We start from the raw sequence: 23,675 nt of genomic DNA, 5'->3' as shown, positions 1-23,675 counted from the left end.
TGATTGATGCCCCATGATGAGTGGCATATTTATAAAACAAATGACTATTATTCTGGCTGTGTATGACAAATTTAGGTTTTATACCCCTTTAAATAGGAAAATTCGTTACTATTCTGAGAATTAAACTATGCACGTTTTACAAATATACCCAGTATCAAGTTTAGAAAGAGGATATACGTTTCAATTAGAACCTATTTTGGTATTTATCAAACGTTTGATGGAGAATTTTATCCTCGCATTTGCGCGGCGGAATTCTTGTAGCGAAGTAAAAAAAGGCTTATGCCCAGAAAAAACTGGGGTTCTTTATTATTCAAATGGAATTATCCCTTTTTAAGTAGTCGTAGAGGTGCATTATCAGTAGAATATACTGCTCCTTAACTGTATTACGGAAAAGTTCTGTATGATAAGTACGTATTTGACCATCAATTGTTTTATCAGACGGCACGAATTTTCAGGCTCAAAAAAATACTTCTACGGCCATTTGATGTCATCTTCTAATTGAGCCGGCGTTTCTTTCTCATTCTGTAATTAACTTTTAAGCATTTAGATTCAATTAATCTGAAGAGTAGACAAACAGTGTGGTTCTAGCATCGAATATGGTCATAATCGTATAGATAAGAGATATTGTCTCAGATAGAATATAACTCACGTTTCAGTTCAAAATCGGAAATTGTAGTCTTAGATAAACCTGATATACAATACCTTCCTGAGATAGTTAATTGAATGCACATATTTAAATTAATTTTTTTTTTTCGAAATATACATTTATTAATATTCTATAAAATTAGAAATATAAATGAAGTGGAATAGAGAAACATAACGTAAAATATACAAAACGGAAACGACATTTTGAGACATTTTTGCAGAAGCTTGGCACGTGACCAAGTAACGTGACCAATTTTCAATAATCGGAATTTGTAAATTAGGCAACTTGTCCGAGCGGTTAAGGAGAAAGACTTGAAATCTTTTGGGCTTTGCCCGCGCAGGTTCGAGTCCTGCAGTTGTCGTTATTTTTTTTTATTTTTACAACTATTTTTGCAATTCAAACTTGTCAAAGTACATTACTTTATATTAATACATATACATACACTATTCTATAATTTTAACAGATTCTTGCCAATGATTAAATACTTCTTTAAAGAATCTAATACCAATTCCAACATCTTTATACCCCATTATACTTCTTATAGAGTGCATACTAAGAATTGGTAAACCAACATCAATGATTAATTTAGCTCCATTTACTCCTCTTTGAGCATCACTTAATACGGGACCGATGGTTCCACCTGATCTACTGTCATTTCTAATATGGAAATGTTGTAATTTGATATCCGGTATGTTTTTGGTTATAATATCTTGTAAAAATACATACGCTGATGAATCACTTAATACATGCATATTAGAATCAAATTTAATTGATGGTCCGACATTAGGTAAGGGGAAATTACCCTCAAGATATACATTTTTAAAATTAGGATTCATAGCGTGAGTCACATCAGTTGAAAGAAGGACTGAGTTGTGGGTCAATTGTAGTAATGCTTCTTGGCCATTAATTGATTCATCAGAATTTAAACTGGTTGAAGATGCAAGCGATTTAAATAAATCGATAAGGAAACCTCCTTTTGCTCCTGTTCTACTACCACTTCCGATTTCTTCATGATTAGATAAATAAATCCCGTTTAACCCATCATATTCTTCAAGTGAGTTACCTTCCTTAAAGAATGTTTGACTAAATTCAATCAAACCATAAACTGAATCAAATGAACATAATCGATCATCCAAACTAGATGAATATATAAATTCTTTATTCAACCCTCCTCTAATAGCAGGTTGAGAATCGACTAAATCCAAATCTAACAGAACTATGGAAGATAATGATGATTGAGATAATTGAGTAACGTATCTTAATAGACCAAGGGAATGTCTTTTATATAAACTGGATGATTTTTCTTCATCAGTTGGTTTCAAATCGGAATCATTCGAACTTTTATATGAGATAATAGGAACCATTTGAGTTTGAGTATTATACTCTTTCTCAGGAAGACCAAAATGAGGAGCTAATTGAGGAATAAACCCAATAGGATTTGGAAATGAATTGATTAATTTTCGACTAACTTTTTTAGTACTATGATCTTTTACAAGTACAGAACCAGCTAGTGATAAATCTCTATTTAACCAAAGATGATTTAATGCTCCTGAATAAGGGGCAACACCTAATAATTCATAAGAATCATCAATGTTTTCTTGATCTACCTTTTTCAGATTATGAGGATTAATCTTAACTGATAAGGCATCACAATGACTTGCTATGAAACAACTACCATTAATTGGTTTCCATTTCCCTCCAATAACAAAGGCAATCAAAGTTAAATCATCTTTCGATGTGAAATAAAATCCTGGTTTATGACTTAAATTGATTATCTCATTATCTTTAACATAGGTGAATCCATTATTCTCTAATACTGACTTGAAATGACTTACCACATGATAAGTAGTTGGATTTTGATTCATAAAAGTCATGAACTGTTCTGCATAAGCATCATAGTATGATGATAAATCTTGAGGAATTGATTCTTGTTTAACCTCTTGTTCAAAAGCTTCAGATTCTATTATAGGGGTTGATGATTTAGACATTTCAACTTTAGGCATAGAAAGGACATAACCAGAAGCATTAGCATCATCATCATCTTTATCAGTGGCATATTCTTCATCAGTACTTACATCATCTTCTTCATAATTTTCATCATCAGTAGTAGAAAGAATACCTTTATCGTTGGTAATCATTGTGAATATCTCACTATTCTGTTGGGATGCCATTGTATATATGTCTATAAGGTAATTGAAGTGATAAGTGGTAATGGGATTATTAATCTTCATAATCTATTTCAATTTATGTGGAGCCATTCCCTTAACGGCTAATCAGCCAGCTAAAGACGAAAGATAAAGTCACATGATAAGTCACACGACATAGATAACGTGACAAAAATACGCGTCTTTTTTTATTTTTTTATTTTTCTTATTTTAATTTTTTCAATTTGCAAACACTGAAAAGAAACAGCTTTGATATAGATATTAGTACTTGGATCAGTCAAAAGCGGTATCGATATCAATGAATGCCAACACACTCACGATCCACTGGCATGTGGAGAATATGCCTGTATATTCAGTGGCATTTCAGCCTCAAACAGGATCAAATCTAATCCCCAATCGATTGGTTACAGGAGGAGGTGATAATAATATCAGAATTTGGAAAATAGATCATAAACATATACCGACGAATCAAATTGACCAACAACCACAGCAATTATCATCATCACAGACGAAAGTTGAATATCTCAGTACTTTGAAAAAACATACTCAAGCCGTCAATGTGGTAAGATTTAATCATAAAGGACACTTATTGGCGACAGCTGGAGATGATGGAACTTTAATGATATGGAGACTTTCCGATAAAATAATAAAATCATTTGAAGATCAAGGAGAAGATGAGGATGAAGATGATGTCGAATCATGGGAAGTGGTATTACAATTAAGATCATCCATGTCTGAAATCAACGATATTTGTTGGTCTCCTAATGATGATTATATCATAGCTGGATCTATGGATAATACTGTACGAATTTATCATTTAGATTTTAATGGAGCCAATTCTAAAATTACAGGAAAATTATTCATATCATTTAATAATCATCAACATTATGTTCAAGGTGTTAGTTGGGATCCCTCCAATCAATTCATAGCCACTCAATCATCAGATCGAAGTATTATTATATATAAGATAATTCATGATACTAAAGATCAGGGGAAAATCAAATCAATTAAATATTTAACTAAATTAACTAAGTTTAAGAATAATTTCATGTATTATCCTGAAACTTTACAATCATTCTTTAGAAGATTAACTTTTTCACCAGAGGGAAGTTTATTAATCACTCCATGCGGTATTGATGAATCATCTTCCACCGTAAATAACACCAATAACATCACGTCAAACTCCAACACCAGTAACAATAAGACCAACGACGATAGCATTAAGAACTCAGTATATGTATATTCTCGAAAGAGTTTAACCACATCACCTATATTCAAAATAACAGGCTTAAATAAACCAGCTACAGTTATTTCATTCAATCCAAACCTATATCAATTACCAGAATCAAAATTAGAAACATCCTCATCACAACATAAATTAAATTTACCATATCAAATGATATTTGCAGTTGCCACCCAAGAATCTATCATAATTTATAATACGAGTGATTTCCAACCTTTAGGTTATGTATCCAATTTACATTATAGTTATATAACTGATATTGCATGGAGTCCCGAAGGAGATAAGATCATTGTATCTTCTACAGATGGATTTTGTTCAGTTATATCGTTTGATGAAGGTATATTTGGACTGATTTATGAGGCACCAATAGAGAAAGTTGAAGAGAAGGTGAATACAGAAGTAGTTGATCCTATAAGTGAACCTGTCAAGGAGGTGGTTCTTGATGTTGAAGAGGAGAAGAAAGTCGAAGAAGTGAGCATTGAACCAGTTAACGTGGTAGTGCCTATTGAAGTGGACGAAGTTAAGAGGGATGAAGATAATGATATAATAATGATTGATGATGATGCAGGTGAACAACAATCAAACAAGGAAAATATCAATCAAGTTCCTGAACCAATCGTTTCAAAAACACCAACTAAAACCATTGATCAATTCTTTACTAAAGTAAGTGATACTCCTTCTAAAAAGGATAAATCAAAAAAAGAGTGGTACCAACCTTAATAACGTCATGAAATGAAAAAAAACACTATATATATATGTATATATCAACCTTTAATCATAATCATAATATAATAGTTATACATTAACTTCTATTAAACTCTGTTCCTATATACATCAACTATTTTGGTAAACTACTCTAATTTTAGATTTCTTTCTTTACACTTTCTTGATATCTAGATCTGGCTTCTAAAACCATCTTAACTTTTCTTTCCTGTAAGGTTAAATCTGATTTATTTGAGAATGATGATGTTGAAGCACTGTCAGGATCAATATTATATTTTTCTAATAAGCTAATGGATGATTTCTTAACATTGTTAGGTTTCTTTTGAGTTGTTGATGCATTCCCAGTTGATACATTATTTGATGTAGTGGTAGCACTATCATTAGCAACAGGGCTAGTAGTGGTGGCTGTATTTGCACTGGATGAAGGAGGTAATGGTAATCCACCTAATTCCATATATCTATCTATAGTAAGTTCGACAGATCCAGTTTGATTTAAATCCATAATGATTTGATCACGAGTCAAAGTAGGAGCAATAGCTTGTACAACTTCAATCATACTATCAGTGACTTGTCTTCTACGTCTTATTGGTTCTTGTTCTTGATGTTGTTGATATTGATTTACTGATCTTTCTAATTCATGAGAATTGGGTATAGGGGTGATTAACCATCTTAAAAATACAAATGCCACTGCTAAAGTTGCAATAAAGATGATTGTTGATGAGTCCATTATGGTATATTCTATCTATCTAAGGTATGGAAGAAGGACTAGCTGATTGATGGATTAGTTGATGAATGCTAAAAGTTTCAGATATTTTGATCTCACAGGATAGAACCTTCTAGCCTTTTTTGGTCGTTTCGATTTTTTTTTTGGTGAGCGCTCGGGGTTTTATTTTTGTGGTAACTAGCATAACGAAATAGAATACGATAGAAGCAAACGTTAGATTTAATGGTACAGTATATACTATGTAGATATGGTATGGTTTATATAGGAAGAAAATGACTAATGAATGTAATACAGTTGAAGACTTCAACAATATTGATGATTATAACCGGGAAAAGACCAACAACATAAGAATGTAAAAGAAATGAAATTTGAACCATATGGAAATGACAAAGGGGAGAAAGGGGAAACTGAAGAATGGAAATGATAAGAAAAAGTGATCTCATTTGAATGTCAATTTAAATTCATCATCTTGATGTTTAACTTTATATAAGAAATTCGTTATAATTTCATTTTCTTTAGTTGGTAAATTCAAAAAATGATTTTTGACTTGATTAGCAAGATCAATCTTTGTTATTTTATTAGCAGGAGTTGACGATTTCTTTCCCACGCCTCCATTACTACTATTTCTCTTTGTGAATGTCTTTTTACCAATTTCACTATTTAAAATATCATTATTAACACTAGTTGGATTTGGTAAATTCAATCCATAACGTTTATTATATTTGATTAAAACTTCATCACTATATTTATCGAAATCCAAAGGTAGGACCTTAGGTTTATCATTTGGTCCATTGGAATGTATATGTTTTGTAAGATATTGTTGCTGTTTTTGATAATTGGCTTGATTTTTAACTTTTTGAGATGTCTTGGTTGTAGTAGTGGTTGATGATGATGGATGTTTAGAAGATTCCGATTCGGAATTCGACTCTTTAGGATTCCTGGCCATACTATAGAATGTATAATCTTCTTCAAGATTTAATGTGTAATGAAATGATAATGAATAATTATAACTTTATATATAAATTAGACAAATTCAATTTTAGTTTATTGATAATTTAGTTCAATTTGGTTTTACGCCAATGGGTCCCTAAACCAGAAGAAAGAAAACATCCAAACATCAGTCACATGCCTAATCACATGACAAACCTTTTCTCTGTTCCCAATTAGGAAATGGTCTTAAGCTTTACTCAACGATAATGGAATATATAATGTAATGGAAAACAAACAGTCTAGAGTTTAAGGGTAATTAACATTGACTTGTTTGGTTGATATGCTTCTTTCCTAATTTTTAAACTGTGAACACTTGTCGGATATAGTATCCTGGCTATTGTGACTTTGAGACCCAAACCCTAATTATCTCTACTGAATCTTATTATACCTAGTATCTTCTATTAATTTCACTTCTCTTATGCATAATTTGTTAAATTCTTTAATGTTTACATTTACCATTATTAGATTTATAGATTTTAAATTTTGTTTTATGTATGTAAAATTTAATCCTCAAATTTAGATTAACAGTTTTCGCAGACATATTCATATAATATATTGTGTTGTGTATTGAAGATAACTAAAAAGCATCGATTTTAGAAGTGAAATATCGAAAGATATATAAGATTACAAATATCTGATAAAAATTCACAAATAGAAAGAAAGAAATAAAGAAAGAGGGAAATTCAAAGTTGAGTTAACATTATCATAATGTTAACCAAAAGTAAGAGAATTGATATCGAAAGTTTACTTGACTTTCCTTCATATACCGTGGTATTAGAAGGTGTCAAAGTTGAAGTAGGAGTGGAATCAACGAATGATGATGACGTCGTATCACCTTGTATTGAAATAGCTGGAGTGAGAGTTGATGAGTCATCATCGCTAATTGGGACAGAAGTTGCTTGAATTACTTCGACATTTGCAGTGGTTGGATTGATTTGACCAGTTGTAGTTGGGCTGACTTCACTAGTAGTATCGGTTGGATTCAATTTTGGATTTGAAATACTTGTTGTAGTTGGATTAAAGCTATCATTTGCAGTATTAACAGAAGTATCTTCTCCATTTTCATTACCAGTTTTCGTAACAGTAATAGGTGTAGAAGTATCTAAAGAAGCCAAATCAGTAGTAGTGGCTTTTAATAAACTAGTTGAACCTCCAGTAGTTGTTGATTCATCTTCATATGGACAAGTGGTAGTAGTTATCACCGATATCAATGTTTCCGTTGTAGTTATTGGAGCTGTAGCACCGATAGGTTGAGTTACGATTGTTACTACCGTAGAAAGAGTTGAAGTGATGGTTATTATATCTGAATTGGTAGTCGTGGTAATGGTAGACAGAATCAATGTGGTTGGAGTAGTAATGGTTGTATAAATCGTTGAATTTACCCATGGACCTCTACTTGAAGAAAGTATAACTCCTGTTGATGAGTCGGAAGATATCGATAAGTTGATTATCGATGCTGATGAATAACTGCCACTGTTTGAACTTGTCGATGAGACAGAATCAGAAGAATTTGATTCCGAAGATGTTTCAAGACTTGAATAGGTACTGCTGAGTAAACTTGAAGAATAAGTAGTAGATGATGAGGTGATAGAATCTGAGTTATGTTCAGAAGTAGAGCTTGGAACGGAATTGGAGCTGAAAGAAACCATTTCAGAGTTCGAGCTTAAACTTGAACTTAAATTTGAACTTAAACTAGAACTAGAACTCAAACTAGAATTTAAACTTGAACTTAAAGTTGAACTTGAACTTGAACTTGATTCACTAACACTAGCAGAAGTACTTGATACACTACTAGACTCAGAAGTGGAGGAAGCAGAGCTATTTTCAACGGAACTAGAACTCAATGAAGAATCTGAACTTGAAATAGCAGACGAACTTGAACTTGAACTATCCAAAGTGGAACTAGATATATATGAACTAGATGTATCATTAGAAGGTGGCACATATGCAGCACAAGTAAAGGAGTTCGTATAGCTTGCACTAAAATCAGTACTATCAGGAACCGCCAAAAGATCCATAAAAGCTCTATAACCTAGTGGAAGATTTTCATAAGAAATAAGAATTTCACTTGATGAACAAGATACTAATGAAACAGAAGGAATAACTTCATCAGATTTAGGGAAGTACCATGCATTGAGATTGTTCGTCATCAAAGCTTCATAAGATGAACAATCTAATGATCCATCCGTCACTTGTATACCCAAATCACCAGACACAGATAGGTTAGTTCCACAACTTCCTCCTAACACATATATGGAATCTTCATTATCCCAAGGCATAGCTCTTATTGCATAAACTATATCATCAGGATCTTCAGGAGAAGAAGCACCAGCGGCAAAATCAACATCTAACAGGATGTCAAAATCACCATCATCAAAAGTAATAACTTGAGGACCTGGTTGAATTGCATTAGCGGCAGCAAGATCTGAAGCAGATCCAGAACCTCCCACATTAAATACAATAGGAACAATAAGTTCACCATCAATTGGCGTACCAGCTGGTAATGTATTTATAGAATCTAAAATCGTACATTGGATTGATGACGAATTACCTGTCAAACCAGCTGAAATTAATTCACAGGAAGCATACGAAATCCCATCTGATGAAAGATAGATAGTTGGATTAGTAGTAGCACGTTTCATCATTCTTTTAGTTGTTGTAGTACTATCACTATCACTATCACTATCAAATCCAAAGACATCGGGCATATTTAATGCAAAGGCATCACCTGGTTGTGCTGTGGCATTGGAAAGCGTCCATCCTATAGCAGCATTCCATCCGGCACTTTCTGGTAAAGGAACACTATCAGTACCTTCTGCAACGAATGCAACTGTACCCGTGCTCTGAATGACATCACTGGCTGGGATAGTTGGTTGTGGAGTGGTTGAAGTGATGGAAGTAAAAGTTTCACTACTAATAATTGAGATAGATGAGTAACCGATAGTAATTTCAATACTAGATGATAATGATGATTCCAACGCAGAACTGGTTTCAGTAGTTGAATTAGATTCCGTAGATGATTCCGTAGATGAACTGGATTCAGTAATGCTACTAGATTCGGTATATTCAGCAGATTCAGTAGATTCATTAGATGGAGTAGATGAACTAGATCCGGCGGGTGAGCTGGATACACTGACACTACTAGATTCAGCAGATTTGCTAGATTCAGTAAATTCACTGGATTCTGTATATGAACTAGACTCAGAAATTGAACTGGACTCAGTAGATGAAGTAGATGAAGTAGGTGTACTGGATTCAGAAAATGAAATGGATTCACCAATACTACTAGCCACAGATGAACTCGATTCATTGACAGTACTAGAAGATTCACTAACTATAGTTGATGAAGATGCTGCATTACTAGGTTGAATAATAGAGCTAGTGGAAGATGAAACTAGTTTTGTAGATGACTCAATATTAGAATATGATTCCGAAGAAGACAATACAGAAGTCAGCGGTACAACCTTAGTAGACGACATATCACTGGAAACCGTAGAAGATTCGGATGATATCAATGATGAAATTATAGATGAACTTAACAATGAACTAGATGAGACAAGTTTAGGTGTTGAACTGCCAGACAATAATGTTGAGCTTGATAACGGAGAACCAGAAGACAACGAACTTATCACTATTGAAGTGCTAGATAACAAAGGTTGTGTGCTACTGATAACAGAATTAGAAGTAGAAGACACCTGAGATTGATAAACGCTACTAGTAACCAAACTTGAATAGCTTGATGCATCTGAATAAGAACTAGATGTACTCACAATAGTTGATATACTGGCTTTCGAAACACTCAGTGTATATTCAGATGATAATACACTGCTGAAACCTGATGAATAGCCTGTAAATGAGGAAGAGCTATAATACGAAACACTTGAACCATAGCTCGAAATAGAAGCGTATGAGCTACTATAAATCGTTGACTCTGCCAATACGGACGAAGAAAAGGAAGAACTAACATTGGATGAGTAACTAGTTGCTACACCACTACTTGTCATGCCAACATTTGAAAAAGAACTGACAACAGAACTATACTCAGATGAAATCGTCGAACCACTCACCGAAACTGACACACTAGACATCGGATAATATGATGTGCTGGTAATCACCGCGTCATCATCACCAATTGAGAGAACCACAACAGCAGAATCAACAGCAGCAAATCCATTACTATCAGTAGTACTAAAGGTGGTAGTGTATGTAGTAGCTGGATCAGATGAAGTAGGATAGAATGAGGTTGAAGTTATAACAGCATCATCAGTACCAATGGAAAGTACCACAACAGCAGAATCAACAGCAGCAAATCCATTACTATCAGTAGTACTGAAGGTGGTAGTGTATGTAGTAGCTGGATCAGATGAAGTAGGATAGAATGATGTGCTGGTAATCACCGCGTCATCATCACCAATTGAGAGAACCACAACAGCAGAATCAACAGCAGCAAATCCATTACTATCAGTAGTACTGAAGGTGGTAGTGTATGTAGTAGCTGGATCAGACGAAGTAGGATAGAATGAGGTTGAAGTTATAACAGCATCATCAGTACCAATGGAAAGTACCACAACAGCAGAATCAACAGCAGCAAATCCATTACTATCAGTAGTACTAAAGGTGGTAGTGTATGTAGTAGCTGGATCAGACGAAGTAGGATAGAATGATGTGCTGGTAATCACCGCGTCATCATCACCAATTGAGAGAACCACAACAGCAGAATCAACAGCAGCAAATCCATTACTATCAGTAGTACTGAAGGTGGTAGTGTATGTAGTAGCTGGGTCAGACGAAGTAGGATAGAATGAGGTTGAAGTTATAACAGCATCATCAGTACCAATGGAAAGTACCACAACAGCAGAATCAACAGCAGCAAATCCATTACTATCAGTAGTACTGAAGGTGGTAGTGTATGTAGTAGCTGGATCAGACGAAGTAGGATAGAATGAGGTTGAAGTTATAACAGCATCATCAGTACCAATGGAAAGTACCACAACAGCAGAATCAACAGCAGCAAATCCATTACTATCAGTAGTACTGAAGGTGGTAGTGTATGTAGTAGCTGGGTCAGACGAAGTAGGATAGAATGATGTGCTGGTAATCACCGCGTCATCATCACCAATTGAGAGAACCACAACAGCAGAATCAACAGCAGCAAATCCATTACTATCAGTAGTACTGAAGGTGGTAGTGTATGTAGTAGCTGGATCAGACGAAGTAGGATAGAATGAGGTTGAAGTTATAACAGCATCATCAGTACCAATGGAAAGTACCACAACAGCAGAATCAACAGCAGCAAATCCATTACTATCAGTAGTACTAAAGGTGGTAGTGTATGTAGTAGCTGGATCAGACGAAGTAGGATAGAATGATGTGCTGGTAATCACCGCGTCATCATCACCAATTGAGAGAACCACAACAGCAGAATCAACAGCAGCAAATCCATTACTATCAGTAGTACTGAAGGTGGTAGTGTATGTAGTAGCTGGGTCAGACGAAGTAGGATAGAATGAGGTTGAAGTTATAACAGCATCATCAGTACCAATGGAAAGTACCACAACAGCAGAATCAACAGCAGCAAATCCATTACTATCAGTAGTACTGAAGGTGGTAGTGTATGTAGTAGCTGGATCAGACGAAGTAGGATAGAATGAGGTTGAAGTTATAACAGCATCATCAGTACCAATGGAAAGTACCACAACAGCAGAATCAACAGCAGCAAATCCATTACTATCAGTAGTACTAAAGGTGGTAGTGTATGTAGTAGCTGGATCAGATGAAGTAGGATAGAATGATGTGCTGGTAATCACCGCGTCATCATCACCAATTGAGAGAACCACAACAGCAGAATCAACAGCAGCAAATCCATTACTATCAGTAGTACTGAAGGTGGTAGTGTATGTAGTAGCTGGATCAGTTGAGGTAGCGAATAAGGTAGAAGTACTATTAGAAACTAGATCATCTTCCCCTATTGTTAAGACAACAATTGCAGAATCAGTAGCAATGAAACCGTTTCCGTCAGTTGTAATATAAGTAGTAGTGTAAGTAGTAATAGGGCCAGTGGATACTGGGAATACAGATTCACTGGTTATGGTAGTGGCTGTGTCTTCGCTTACAACCACAAGTTCTGAATATGTTACTGTTTGTCCATTTGTATCTATTGTTTCAAAAGTACTTATGTAGGAATATAAAGTTGTCGGTAATTCTTCTACTATTATCCCAGTTTGTCCTATAGAAGGTGTTACTAAAGTTATTGTAGATGTATAGTCATTAGACCAAGTTGAATATTCTGTGGATGTTGGTATAGGGACATACTCGTAGATAGTAGCGGTTTCTCCTATATTAGCACTATGGGTTGATATAATGCTGGTGTCATTTTCTGTCCATGTGGTTTCTAAAGTGACTGTTGGGATTGGTACATATTCTTCTAAGTAAGTGGTATCTCCATTTGTAGAATACAGTGATGTTGTGAAATTTGAAGACCAAGTATCAATTTGAGTTGTTTCTTCAGCTCGAATTAAATTAGCAAAGGCTAATAAACACAATAGCTTAATAACAAAGCTCGCCATTGAAACGGGTTCAATTACAGAAGTATAATATTGAAATTCTGCGATAAATTAATTAATAAGAAACTTCTGTAGTAAATGAGTTTTATAGTAAATGAGTTTGAATATATTCTTTGACTGTCGTCATTTGCCTTTGATCTTGAATCAATTTGAAGTAAATGAACTCAAAGTTATACTTGATAGTGATATTTAAGGGAAATAAAGTATCAAATTATCTATCAACTATATTTTGAATAGATTTGGTAATGGAGGAAAGAAAATAATATGAAACTTAAAACAGAGTTTGTAAATCCTTCTGGTAAACCTAAATTCTTTAAGGGAAAGTATTGTGCTATAACAAGCCCAGTCTAGATAGAACAAAAACCTGTATTGTATAACAAATATAGTGAAAATATGTCTAGCTACTAGTTCGTTGCAAAAGTATCCGACATATAAAGGTAAAATATTTTTTATGGCTGTTAAAAAATAATTTTATTAAAAAATAAAATTAAAACGTCAATTTTTGAAAAAGCCCAATTAGGAAAGAAAACTCCTTTTATATTTTAACGCTACATCAAATTACTCCTCCAAATACTTTAATAAATTGTAAGAAATTACTTATTTAAGATTTATGAATACCTGAATTGGACAAGTTTTGCTACTGGCTTGAACTTTGAGGGAGTTCCTGTTATTATATCTGAATATTAAATCTATTTTATAATCCGGGATCTAAATATAGTTGCCGATACACCGGCACTTCCAATTTACAATGTCTGTGGATTGTCATAGTCGTATTACTGTAGTATACTTCATTCAACAATGATATATAACTATGAATAACATAATATAATATAATACGGATCATAAATTAAAGAACATTGAACTTTCTCAACAGATTTTCTTTTTGATTGACAGTAACTGTTAATTGGACTAAACCTTGCAAACAATGGAACTCAAAATTAGGCCACAATGTAACATGCAAGTATAGATGATGGTGTATGCACCATACATTAACTATAAGTTTATACATCTGGTAATTATGCCTGTTTACAACTAAAAATTTTGATACACGGTTCAAAAAATCCTTTATTTTTTTGATTTTTATTTTTTATTTTGTACCAGCGTTGTTTTTATTTGCCGATAGAGTGAAAACAATAAGTATGCCTTAAAAAATAAAATACGTCCATTAGTCAGGTTGGCTTAAAATGTATAAAATATGTCAGGTATAAGAGAGATTCCTACCAAAGCTAATATCATCTAACTATTAGTTTAAATATAAGAAAATATCCCACCGTTCAATTAAATTTTTAAGGTAAACCGCTGCATAATTGTATACATTAATGGCTAATATTCATGTTATGTTATGATATTTTATATAACCGTTTAATAGAGAGCATATAGTTTATATACCGACAGCTAGCATGGAGTCGAAATACCTTAACTAACCTTTAAAGACGTATAATTGATTAAATTTACCAGATATATAGATATTGTTTGAAATACGAAATTTATGCACCCATTGTTAAACCAATTCCTATTGTTTGGTCAATCACACTATATCATTAATATTTATACGAATTTCTCTAACAAAAACCTTTAATTTGTCGTGTTGAATGTACGTTTATGCACCTCCAAAAAAGATCTCTAATTTTTGACATTTATATAATTTTCAGATCTTTGTTTACATTTTAACTCTTTTTTCATATTCTATTACCCATTTGAACACTTGCTATAGCTTGTCATGTCGTCATTTTTTAAACCTGTTTTATTTTATTTATAAGTGTATTCCATTGTTGATGTACAAGTGCAAGCTGTGGGGATTACTGTCATAGAACAAATATAGAATTATTCCAATTATCCTAACCTTTAGGGTCACTATACATGATGGTTTTGAGCATGAGAACTCCCCATACCTTTTCGAACGTCATTAAGCATTATGTCTGAAAGTAATGTTCAGTAACTCAGATCTGTGAGATTGAAAAATTGGATAATAGTGGTACACTAGAGAAATTGTTGGGTTATAATTTCACTTGGTTACCCCTCCTCTATTATATAGCTCTGTTTAATATATTTATGTGATTACCGTATCGCAAATACGTTACTTTGAATATCAGTTTTCTCCACCAATTCATTCACATGATTCATATCACTAAGAGAACTTAAATTTGATTTTTTTTAAGTAGCATTTATTACGTATCTAAAAAGTAGATTTAGTATCTAAAGACAAGAAGTAATATGGGTTTTTTTTTTTTCTAATGAGTAGCATTTATTATGTATCTAAAAAGTAGACTTAGTATCTAAAGAAAAGATTTGTAAGAAATGATTTGCAGACATAGGGTAAAACTCCTGCAGGAGTTATTAGGAGACAGCTAAGCATAGTCTTAGCGGTTGGGTTCGTTAATATTAAGTTACACTTTTTTTTTATTGTAAGAAATATCTCTTGAATGATTGCGAAATAATTTCTATAAATGTAGGCAGTAATTTATCAGATATATTCACACTTGCTCAAAAGATCACCTCTCATACACATATATCAGAACAACCCTCACAGAAAGGCAATTTAGGGATAAGATACGGCATAGGGCTAATCTCTTGACACTTTTTAAGATGCTATCCAACTACTTCTATTAGGTCTATAATAAACTTAGAAAACATACTGATTTTAGCGCCATCAAAATTCTTTTCTTTAGGATTCCTGGGCATATTATGGTAAATAAAGTCTTCAAGATTTAAAGTTTAATGAAAGTATAATGAATAATTATAAAATGTAGGTCGACGGGTAATTGATAATTGCTTCACATAAATAAAAGAGAGGAAGAAATAAAACATCCAAACATCAATCACATGCCGAGTCACCGGATTATCTTTTTGTTGTTTATTCCCAATTAGGAAATAGTCCTGTCAAAAAAAAAACTCTGACGACGGTGGAATAAACAATCAAACAGTCTAGAGCTCAAGGATATTTTATGTAATGGTTTGTTTGGTTATTCGTGTTTCTCAATTGTAAAAGTATAAACACTTGTTGGATACAATATACTGATTATTGTGGCTGTGAAATACAAAACCCTGAATGTTAGAATTAAGCTTTTTTTAAGATTTAACTATGGATTGAGAATGTATTTTGGCACAATTTTCATTTATGTTATATTAACATTCTTCTAATTTTTCCAGGGTTAATAGTTTTGAGTTCAAGAATAACTCTATCTCTTGAAAAGTTTAACTGACGATAATCTAAATTTTCAAAACAATGAATTAATATAGTTGCAAAACTAATTCCAAGAGGAAGTATGAGGCGAGCAGTTCACCGTAAGTTCACTTCAGCATCACATCCCATCCGGTGACTCGTTGATGGGGTGGACGATAGAGAGTAGGTTGCGCTTTGAATGTGGTCGATTGCCTTACATTTTGCAATGGTAAAATTCTCGTCAATTCCGTCATTCTAGTTAAACAAATTTATAATTTAAAAAGCTTAAACCATCCAATTTATTTGAGAATGTGTAGAATTTTACCACATCATTACAACCCTACAACATTAAAATGGAGAATTAACGAACTACGTCTATGATTGGATTAATAGAATATCATATGCAAAATTCGGGTTTGTAATAACGTTGGGAGATAGACCACATAAAGACCTTTTTTGATTAATTTTTCAAAGCGCTATTGTTTATGCTTAATTATTCCGAATTAGGATTAAGTTGAAAACTCGTACAAATGTCCACTTTACACATCACATATTACACATTTCATTGCCCATAACCAAACAACGAAATTATCTGTAAGGTAATTGACAACTGGAATATACTCATACATATATATGTATTGTTTACTATGTAATTAGTCTGATCTCTTTTGTTCTTATAAAACTGGGATTTTATTGTTTTATTTAATGTAGGGTAAGACTAACAATTCAACGGTTTTCGCCTGTTCAACCTCGACATAGATAGAACAAGTAATAAAATGTTGATCTTATTTAAGAGGGGTCATTGTATAGTGAAAATTTTTTCTCTTTATATTTTGAAAAAGGAGTCGTTGGACGATCCTTCAAAAATAAAAGAGATAAGTTAATTACTTAGCTAACCTTATCAAGATAATAAAATAGAAATATTTTACAACCACCCCCCTTAAATAGTGCCGTTCCATAAAGTTATGATCCATAGTTAAGCAGATAGGTTAGCTTAGCTAGGGTTAGATTATATCAGGCGGTTATCGAAATCATTATCTTTTTTAAGACGCGTCGCAAAAATATTAGTGTGGGAATAATTTAGCCTCCTTAAGAAATGCATAATTGAACAATTAAAGGTATATTACATACATACTTAAATATGACAGTCTGCCTCGTACATATTTACGCCGATCAACCCAACGTATTATACCACAATACACTGTACTACACCCTACAACGGCCTACTAACTACCCTAATTGAAGCTGAAAAGTATTGCTGAATTTAATTGAGATAGTGAAAAATTGGCAGTATTTACGGGCGTCACAACCACAAATCAAAAAAATAATTTATTGATACAGATTTTGTGACAGATCTTGATTTTCCAGTCATAAAGTAGGAAAAAAATTTTCATCCGTCCTTTGTCATGTCATTGTAAATTTTTAAGCTTTTTTAAAAATGACAATGGTTTGGCTCTTGCTCAAACGAGGTTAGTCTAAAAACCTATGTTTTGAAACGAAACGAAATCGAATGACGGATGCTTTAGAATGTCTTTAATTTCGAGGAGAAAATTTACATACCTTGAATTTGCGCTATTATTTAAATTCTCAGTATAAACTTTAATTTGACGAGTCATAATTATATCAACAAGTTGTTTCAACATTCTTCAGTGGGTAATAAAAAATAATCAAATATTAAAATCAGTTCAGATCAATTTACTACTTATAAAATATTAGAAAAGGAGGTGTAATAGATAGGTAGCTAGGTGATAACATTAATTAATTGCCTAACCGCTTAAAAAATTAGATAACCTTCTCACTAATTCTCACTAAAAATTTACTGAGAAAATTTTTTTTCCCCTTTTCAAAGTTTTTGTGTAAATTTTTGGTTTGATTTAATTATGTACATGCAGCTTTTTTGACGAATGCAAAAATAACAAATTAGGAAAAACAATGATACGAACTATTGACCTGCCTTTACCACTCAATCAAGATTGGTTTGGACTGCCATTTGAGTCTATTGTCTATCCCACACTGTTTTATTGTCTATTTTTTTAGGTTAATTGTTTTATTATTTAAAAATATTTTTATTATTATTGTGGTTTAAATATCAACAGGTATATATATATAAATGATTGGAACGGCCCCAATATTTGTTGTGATTTTTATCTTGTTCGTCTTTTTTAATATTTCTTTATTTTGTTTGGATTTTCATCTCAAGTAAAATCATAGGGCTGGTACCATTTCTATTGTTATAAAGTACTTGATCATTAACTATCCGCCTTAAAATCAAAAGTAATAGATATATTCATCTACATATACATATCAAAGAATGTCTGCCTTTTTATTATTAGCAAATCATTCTAATACTCAATATCAATTAGAACAATTGAAAAAAGAACAACGAAGAAAGAAGCGTCATTCCTCAAGCTCAAGTTCAAGACGAAGTCATAAATCAAATTCATCTAGTGCATCAACCATATCATCAAGTACATCTACATCCTCATCATCGTCTTCATCAAAGGAGAATAGCAAAAGTGAAATTCGAAGTCAAAGATCAAATTCTGTTACCACTATAACTTCATCAAATGTTTCTCCCAAGACTAATAAATTAGTATTTGATATAAATACTTCATCTTATATACCTGCCAAGTCTGTATTAAGTGAGATTAATGAAAATGTTAGTCAAACCAATACCACAAAAATTAATAATAATGTCAAGATAAATATTAATGAAATCCCCACCTATATTGAAACGTCAAGTAAATATAATCATTTAAATCATAAATTAAATCAATTTAAATATATTAATGAAGATCATGAAGACCATGAACGATTATTCACCCTTAAGAATATTCAATTATTAAGATATTCATATTTTGAACAATTTATAGTTGATCATACTTACATTAAGAATAATGAACATAAATGTGAATACATGCATATAATCAATAATGATGACGAAGAAGAAGAGGAAGAGGAGATAGTGGAACAGCAAGAATTACTGTTTCAAGACGATGTATCATATAGTTTAAGTAATTTGGTGATTCATGAATATGAAGAAGATTTATTTAATAGTGATGAAAATCGTAAACAGAAATATTATAATCATAAACCATTACCATCATCACCTGCTAAAAGAAGAGAAGCCCATGAAGAGATTATAAATGTTAGTAAGATATTTAAATCTAATCAATTTTGGAATTCAGTTTATCAAGATATTAAATTTGAAAATTATGAAATGTATCAAAATTTACCATTATTAAATAAATTACAAAGTTATATGATTGATTATGTTGAATATTTCTTTTTAAATTTAAATCAATTTGATCAAACTAATAATGGAAGGGATACTTTATTTTATTTTAATGATTTAAATTATCAATATTTTAATTATATGAATGAAGAAATTTATCATGATATGTTTAAGGGAGATATTAATCAATTAACTCAATTAATCATTATAATGGTTGATAATTTAAAGTTAAAGATTTCAAATTCAAGGAGATTAGATAAATTATATAATCTTTGGCAAATCTTTTTAAATTATAGTTTATTAGAATTAACGATAAATCCAAGCGATAAAATTAGAAGTCAAAATCAACAATCATCATCTCAAGTTAAACATCAAAGTGTGATATCGAATAATTCTTCAATCATTTCAAAAACAAGTAAAACTTCTTCAGTTAGTGATATAAGTGAAGAAGTCATAGTTGATGAAATGATAGTTAATAATAGTAAAAAAAAGTCTTCAACTACTGGTAGTAAGAAGATTTCTTTATTTAGTAAGTTTAGTCATTAAGAAAAAGTTATATATAGTAAATAAACAAACATATGTATAGCAACAGATACAATTAATAATTGTAAACAAGAAAAGTATTAATACTTCTAATAATAAATAATTAATTAAATAAATGGTTATATTAGTTTTGTGCTAACTGTACTATTGCTTGGTTATACGCAAAGTCAAGTTATACGAGGTATGGCTCGGTTAGAGTCTGTGAGAGGGATCTGCAGATATCTGTATCATGCTGTTTTTGTTTATAATTCATAAGAGATAAGCTTTCAATTTGAATTGCATCGAGGATGATGGTAATCTATTGCATAGGGATGTGATATAAATCCTTGTTAGTATATAACAATGGATTAGGGGGTGAGATGGGATGGCATAAGCTGAGGATGAAATTTTTAGTTTTTTCAGTGGGAGAGTGAGGAGAGGGGATGAGATTTGAATGTGGTGATACTGTCTCTTTGTCTGAGTTTTACTTTACAACTACTACATTCTATCAGTATTAATAGCTATGTACATTATGAAGACCATCTAAACTCATCGTAATACTATAAAGCTTTTCTAACATTCAAACTGTTCCTGATTCTGTTCGATTCTGTTCCTGACTGTCGTAGTTATATTCCTTAGTATTATGACATCATTTTATTCAATTACAGTTCCTAAATCAGCCAGCATCACACAAAAAAAATGTAAACACAAATCACAAAAAAAAGAAATTTAAATTTTTCACACACATTTCTTTCTCAGTAAATTTCTTAAATTAGCAGCAGCAGCGCAACTAGAGTTAGCAGAGGGAAGCAGCAGCACTAAGCAGCGGAATTTTTTACGGTGACTTGTATCTCTAGGGAGAAAAATTGTCTAATGGTTTGTATTTAATTACTGTTACCTTCCATTGTTTATTATTATTATTATTATTTATTTATTTATTTACTATTTGTTTATTTTTACTTGGTGGAGTGGCACTGTAGCACTAATTAGTTACCTCTATGAATGACTGTAAAGTTCTTTGTTACTATGTTACTTTTTACTTTTTACTTTATGACCTGTTCCCCCATGAAAATTTTTTCTTTCTTTCTAATATTATTATCATTTATTCTATACTTTTTATAACTTCTTCGATAACTTGATATAAATACTATACCACATCCCCTTTAATCAAAAATTTCATATTCATATCTATAACTTTATTTTATTAGTTAATATTTCAATAGCCGCAGCTATACTCTACCACATATTTTTAGTGCGGAAAGTTTCATCCTTAGACGCTTGATTCATCCCAAGTAGGCAAATTTCACTTTCACTTTTAGAAGTCTTGTGTGGATTACTACTTTACAACCAATTTAATTCCCCAACTTTAACATCCAACTGCACCAGCATTTTCCTCGAAAGGATACCGTATCAATAATATATATAATAAAATTTATATTATATATATATATTCCTCGCATAATCTTTTAACAAAAGGGTCTATAATTTTTCGCTTCCCTCCACACCAATCACCTTCTTTGCATACATATCATTTATTCTATAGATCATCATCATCATCATAATCTTTTAACACAACCAGAATGATTCCAACTCCAGATAGAGATCGTAATTTGATCCATGAACATGCCTTTTATGATGGTGAAGAAGAAAAAAGTAGTTTTTTAAACTTGAATTATAAATTTGATAAATTACTTAAACCTTCAGCAACTACTAAATCTTCCCCATCTTCCAATCCTGATCCTCATAGTTTGAATAAATTATTACCTCAGCTATCCATTTCACAGTTTCTTATTATTCTTATCTTGATTTCTGTTATTGTATATCAGTTAGGATATTATTTAAATCATTATCTTCGTCACCGTCGTATTCATAAATTACATCATTCTCATTCAAGTCATAGCCGTAGTAACAGTGGGCAAAAGTTAGAGAAACCGGAAGATTTAGTATAGGATATATACCTTTTTGTAATTCATCCACCTTGCATTTTGATTGACAAATTCACCCATTTGCATTATTCATTCGTTAATCTCATTTTATTTATTTATTCATTCACGTTGTTTATTTCATTCGTTACACCTTTTTAATTTTAATTTCATCTTTGCATTCTTCCTGGTATCTCTCATAAACTGTATAGAAAATACATATCGTTTTACATTTATCCACAAATGTTGTAGTTTCATTATTCATGACCTAATTTATCTGTGATTTTTAACATTTCAATATCCCAAATATTCCAATCATACCAAATTATAGGAGGGAAAATTGTAAATAAATGCCATAACGAATGACCATCAATTAATCTATGCCATGGAGTGAATTCAAATATTTCAAATAACATCCCTAAGATCATCCAACCATTTAAAAATACAGGTAATAATGGGATTAATCTAACTGACATATTTATCCTTTTAATGATTTTAGTTTCAAACGGTAATAATTGGATTGAATTGTTATAGATGATATAACGTCTTTTGAATTGTCTATAATTTGAAAAAGAATGGAATACCCAAAGTAAAATAGTGAAGATCCCAATCACTAAATTGAAATTTGTATTATAATCATAATCCCAATGTAAGTATAATCTCAAACAATGAATAATGTAAATAGTCAACATCATCAATTGCCAGATTCTTAATGCCACTGGACGTTTAAATAATGCAAAATATCGTATGAATACACAATTAAAACTTGTGATGATAATTGCCAGGGCACCAAAGTAATCCAATGTTTCTGTAATGTTATTATCATAAATATGAAAAATTGTACTGAAAGTCCAACCAATTAAGGAAACGATGATTAGATTTAGAAATTGTCCTAACATTACCGCATAAACATTTGTATTTCCAATTCCACCATTTTCTTTCTTGTTCTTTCTAACTTGTAATAACACTTTATAGAAATTCTTATAATTGACGTAAAAATTAGCAATGGAGAATATAGTCGAATAAAATTCTTGGATACCGAACATTCGAATAAAAGGCCATTTCCCATAGAATTGAACCATAGGTTCATCACGAGACAACCTTATATCAGTTATGAGTTGTTGACATTTATAATTACAATTCTTTTCTAAACTCCAAAGTGCTCTTAATGGAGAATAAATATCGAATCGAGGATTTTTAAAATCAGCCTCAATAAAAGTTATACCTCCGGTGGTGGTAGTAGTAGTAGTTTCAATTTCTCTCTTATCGACATCTGGATTCTTCTTAAATACTATATGACCATCTTCAATCACATCTTGACCACCTTGTCTTTCATTCTCAACTTTTTCAAATATAGTCAAGGTTGACTTCGGAGCATCTAGAATAATACATTGTTGAACACAGGATTGAAAGTCGATTAACCGATCACCCACAGATGCACAAGCTGATTCAAATAGTATAGCTACCAGTATCGCCAACTTTATAACCTTCATTTCTATTGCACTTTGTGAATGGATCAATGAATGAATGGTGGTCAATATGGTTTTTCACATCTTAAAATAATTTACACTTGAACGCGATCTTTACCAAAAAACATCTCGCGATTTTCCGGTAGGACAAAATATTGAAGTCAGTAACGTTGCAATATTAACGTTATAAAAATCATCCATTATGGTTTACTTCTCTTTTTCTTATTTAGATAAATAGTAAAGTACGTTCTACTAGCTAGTTTCTCAATTCATCTGCTTTTAAAGAGGAGGAGTAACATTATTGTGTACA

The 23,675-nt window shown here is 32.0% G+C and overlaps 8 protein-coding genes and 1 non-coding gene across 9 annotated transcripts; 4 read left to right on the top strand and 5 right to left on the bottom strand. All coding sequences in view use genetic code 12, as the record gives it.

Moving 5' to 3' along the window:
• The first annotated feature begins 925 nt into the window (after nucleotides 1–925).
• DFJ63DRAFT_t135 lies at nucleotides 926–1,007 on the top strand. Its single transcript has one exon. It is a non-coding gene; the product is annotated as a tRNA-Ser (tRNA).
• Nucleotides 1,008–1,089: 82 nt separating this feature from the next.
• LAP4 (Lap4p) lies at nucleotides 1,090–2,634 on the bottom strand (the record flags this gene model as incomplete). The annotated part of the gene is made up of 1 exon (XM_064905401.1): nucleotides 1,090–2,634. The coding sequence occupies one exon, from the start codon at nucleotides 2,632–2,634 to the stop codon at nucleotides 1,090–1,092; it is 1,545 nt and encodes a 514-aa protein (XP_064759239.1).
• A 475-nt stretch (nucleotides 2,635–3,109) lies between these two features.
• On the top strand, nucleotides 3,110–4,774 carry CAC2 (Cac2p; the record flags this gene model as incomplete). Its single annotated transcript, XM_064905397.1, has 2 exons — nucleotides 3,110–3,964; nucleotides 4,037–4,774. The coding sequence occupies 2 exons, from the start codon at nucleotides 3,110–3,112 to the stop codon at nucleotides 4,772–4,774; spliced, it is 1,593 nt and encodes a 530-aa protein (XP_064759238.1).
• A 71-nt stretch (nucleotides 4,775–4,845) lies between these two features.
• DFJ63DRAFT_52247 (uncharacterized protein) lies at nucleotides 4,846–5,722 on the bottom strand. Its single transcript, XM_064908879.1, has one exon. The coding sequence runs from the start codon at nucleotides 5,502–5,504 to the stop codon at nucleotides 4,917–4,919; it is 588 nt and encodes a 195-aa protein (XP_064759237.1). The 5' UTR covers nucleotides 5,505–5,722; the 3' UTR covers nucleotides 4,846–4,916.
• Nucleotides 5,723–6,811, bottom strand: DFJ63DRAFT_52283 (uncharacterized protein). The gene has a single exon (XM_064908881.1). It carries the CDS (start codon nucleotides 6,445–6,447, stop codon nucleotides 5,941–5,943), a length of 507 nt encoding a protein of 168 aa, XP_064759236.1. The 5' UTR covers nucleotides 6,448–6,811; the 3' UTR covers nucleotides 5,723–5,940.
• Nucleotides 6,812–8,443: 1,632 nt separating this feature from the next.
• DFJ63DRAFT_272641 (agglutinin-like protein) lies at nucleotides 8,444–9,283 on the bottom strand (the record flags this gene model as incomplete). The annotated part of the gene is made up of 1 exon (XM_064904578.1): nucleotides 8,444–9,283. A coding segment is annotated over one exon (840 nt), but the record flags the coding sequence as incomplete, so codon positions are not given.
• Nucleotides 9,284–18,528: 9,245 nt separating this feature from the next.
• DFJ63DRAFT_338140 (uncharacterized protein) lies at nucleotides 18,529–19,998 on the top strand (the record flags this gene model as incomplete). Its single annotated transcript, XM_064908649.1, has 1 exon — nucleotides 18,529–19,998. The coding sequence occupies one exon, from the start codon at nucleotides 18,529–18,531 to the stop codon at nucleotides 19,996–19,998; it is 1,470 nt and encodes a 489-aa protein (XP_064759234.1).
• Nucleotides 19,999–21,554: 1,556 nt separating this feature from the next.
• Nucleotides 21,555–21,923, top strand: DFJ63DRAFT_338139 (uncharacterized protein; the record flags this gene model as incomplete). Its single annotated transcript, XM_064908648.1, has 1 exon — nucleotides 21,555–21,923. One exon carries the CDS (start codon nucleotides 21,555–21,557, stop codon nucleotides 21,921–21,923), a length of 369 nt encoding a protein of 122 aa, XP_064759233.1.
• A 245-nt stretch (nucleotides 21,924–22,168) lies between these two features.
• On the bottom strand, nucleotides 22,169–23,675 carry DFJ63DRAFT_300695 (uncharacterized protein; the record flags this gene model as incomplete). Its single annotated transcript, XM_064905442.1, has 2 exons — nucleotides 23,287–23,675; nucleotides 22,169–23,121 (listed from the first exon to the last, which is right to left on the bottom strand). Coding segments are annotated over exons 1-2 (1,056 nt in total), but the record flags the coding sequence as incomplete, so codon positions are not given.

The sequence above is a fragment of the Scheffersomyces coipomensis genome (genome assembly GCF_036884675.1).
Source record: "Scheffersomyces coipomensis strain NRRL Y-17651 chromosome Unknown DFJ63scaffold_10, whole genome shotgun sequence".
Classification (NCBI taxonomy): Eukaryota; Fungi; Ascomycota; class Pichiomycetes; order Serinales; family Debaryomycetaceae; genus Scheffersomyces; species Scheffersomyces coipomensis.
Note: the sequence above shows the minus strand (reverse complement) of the source record. Positions and strands in the feature narration are given on the sequence as shown.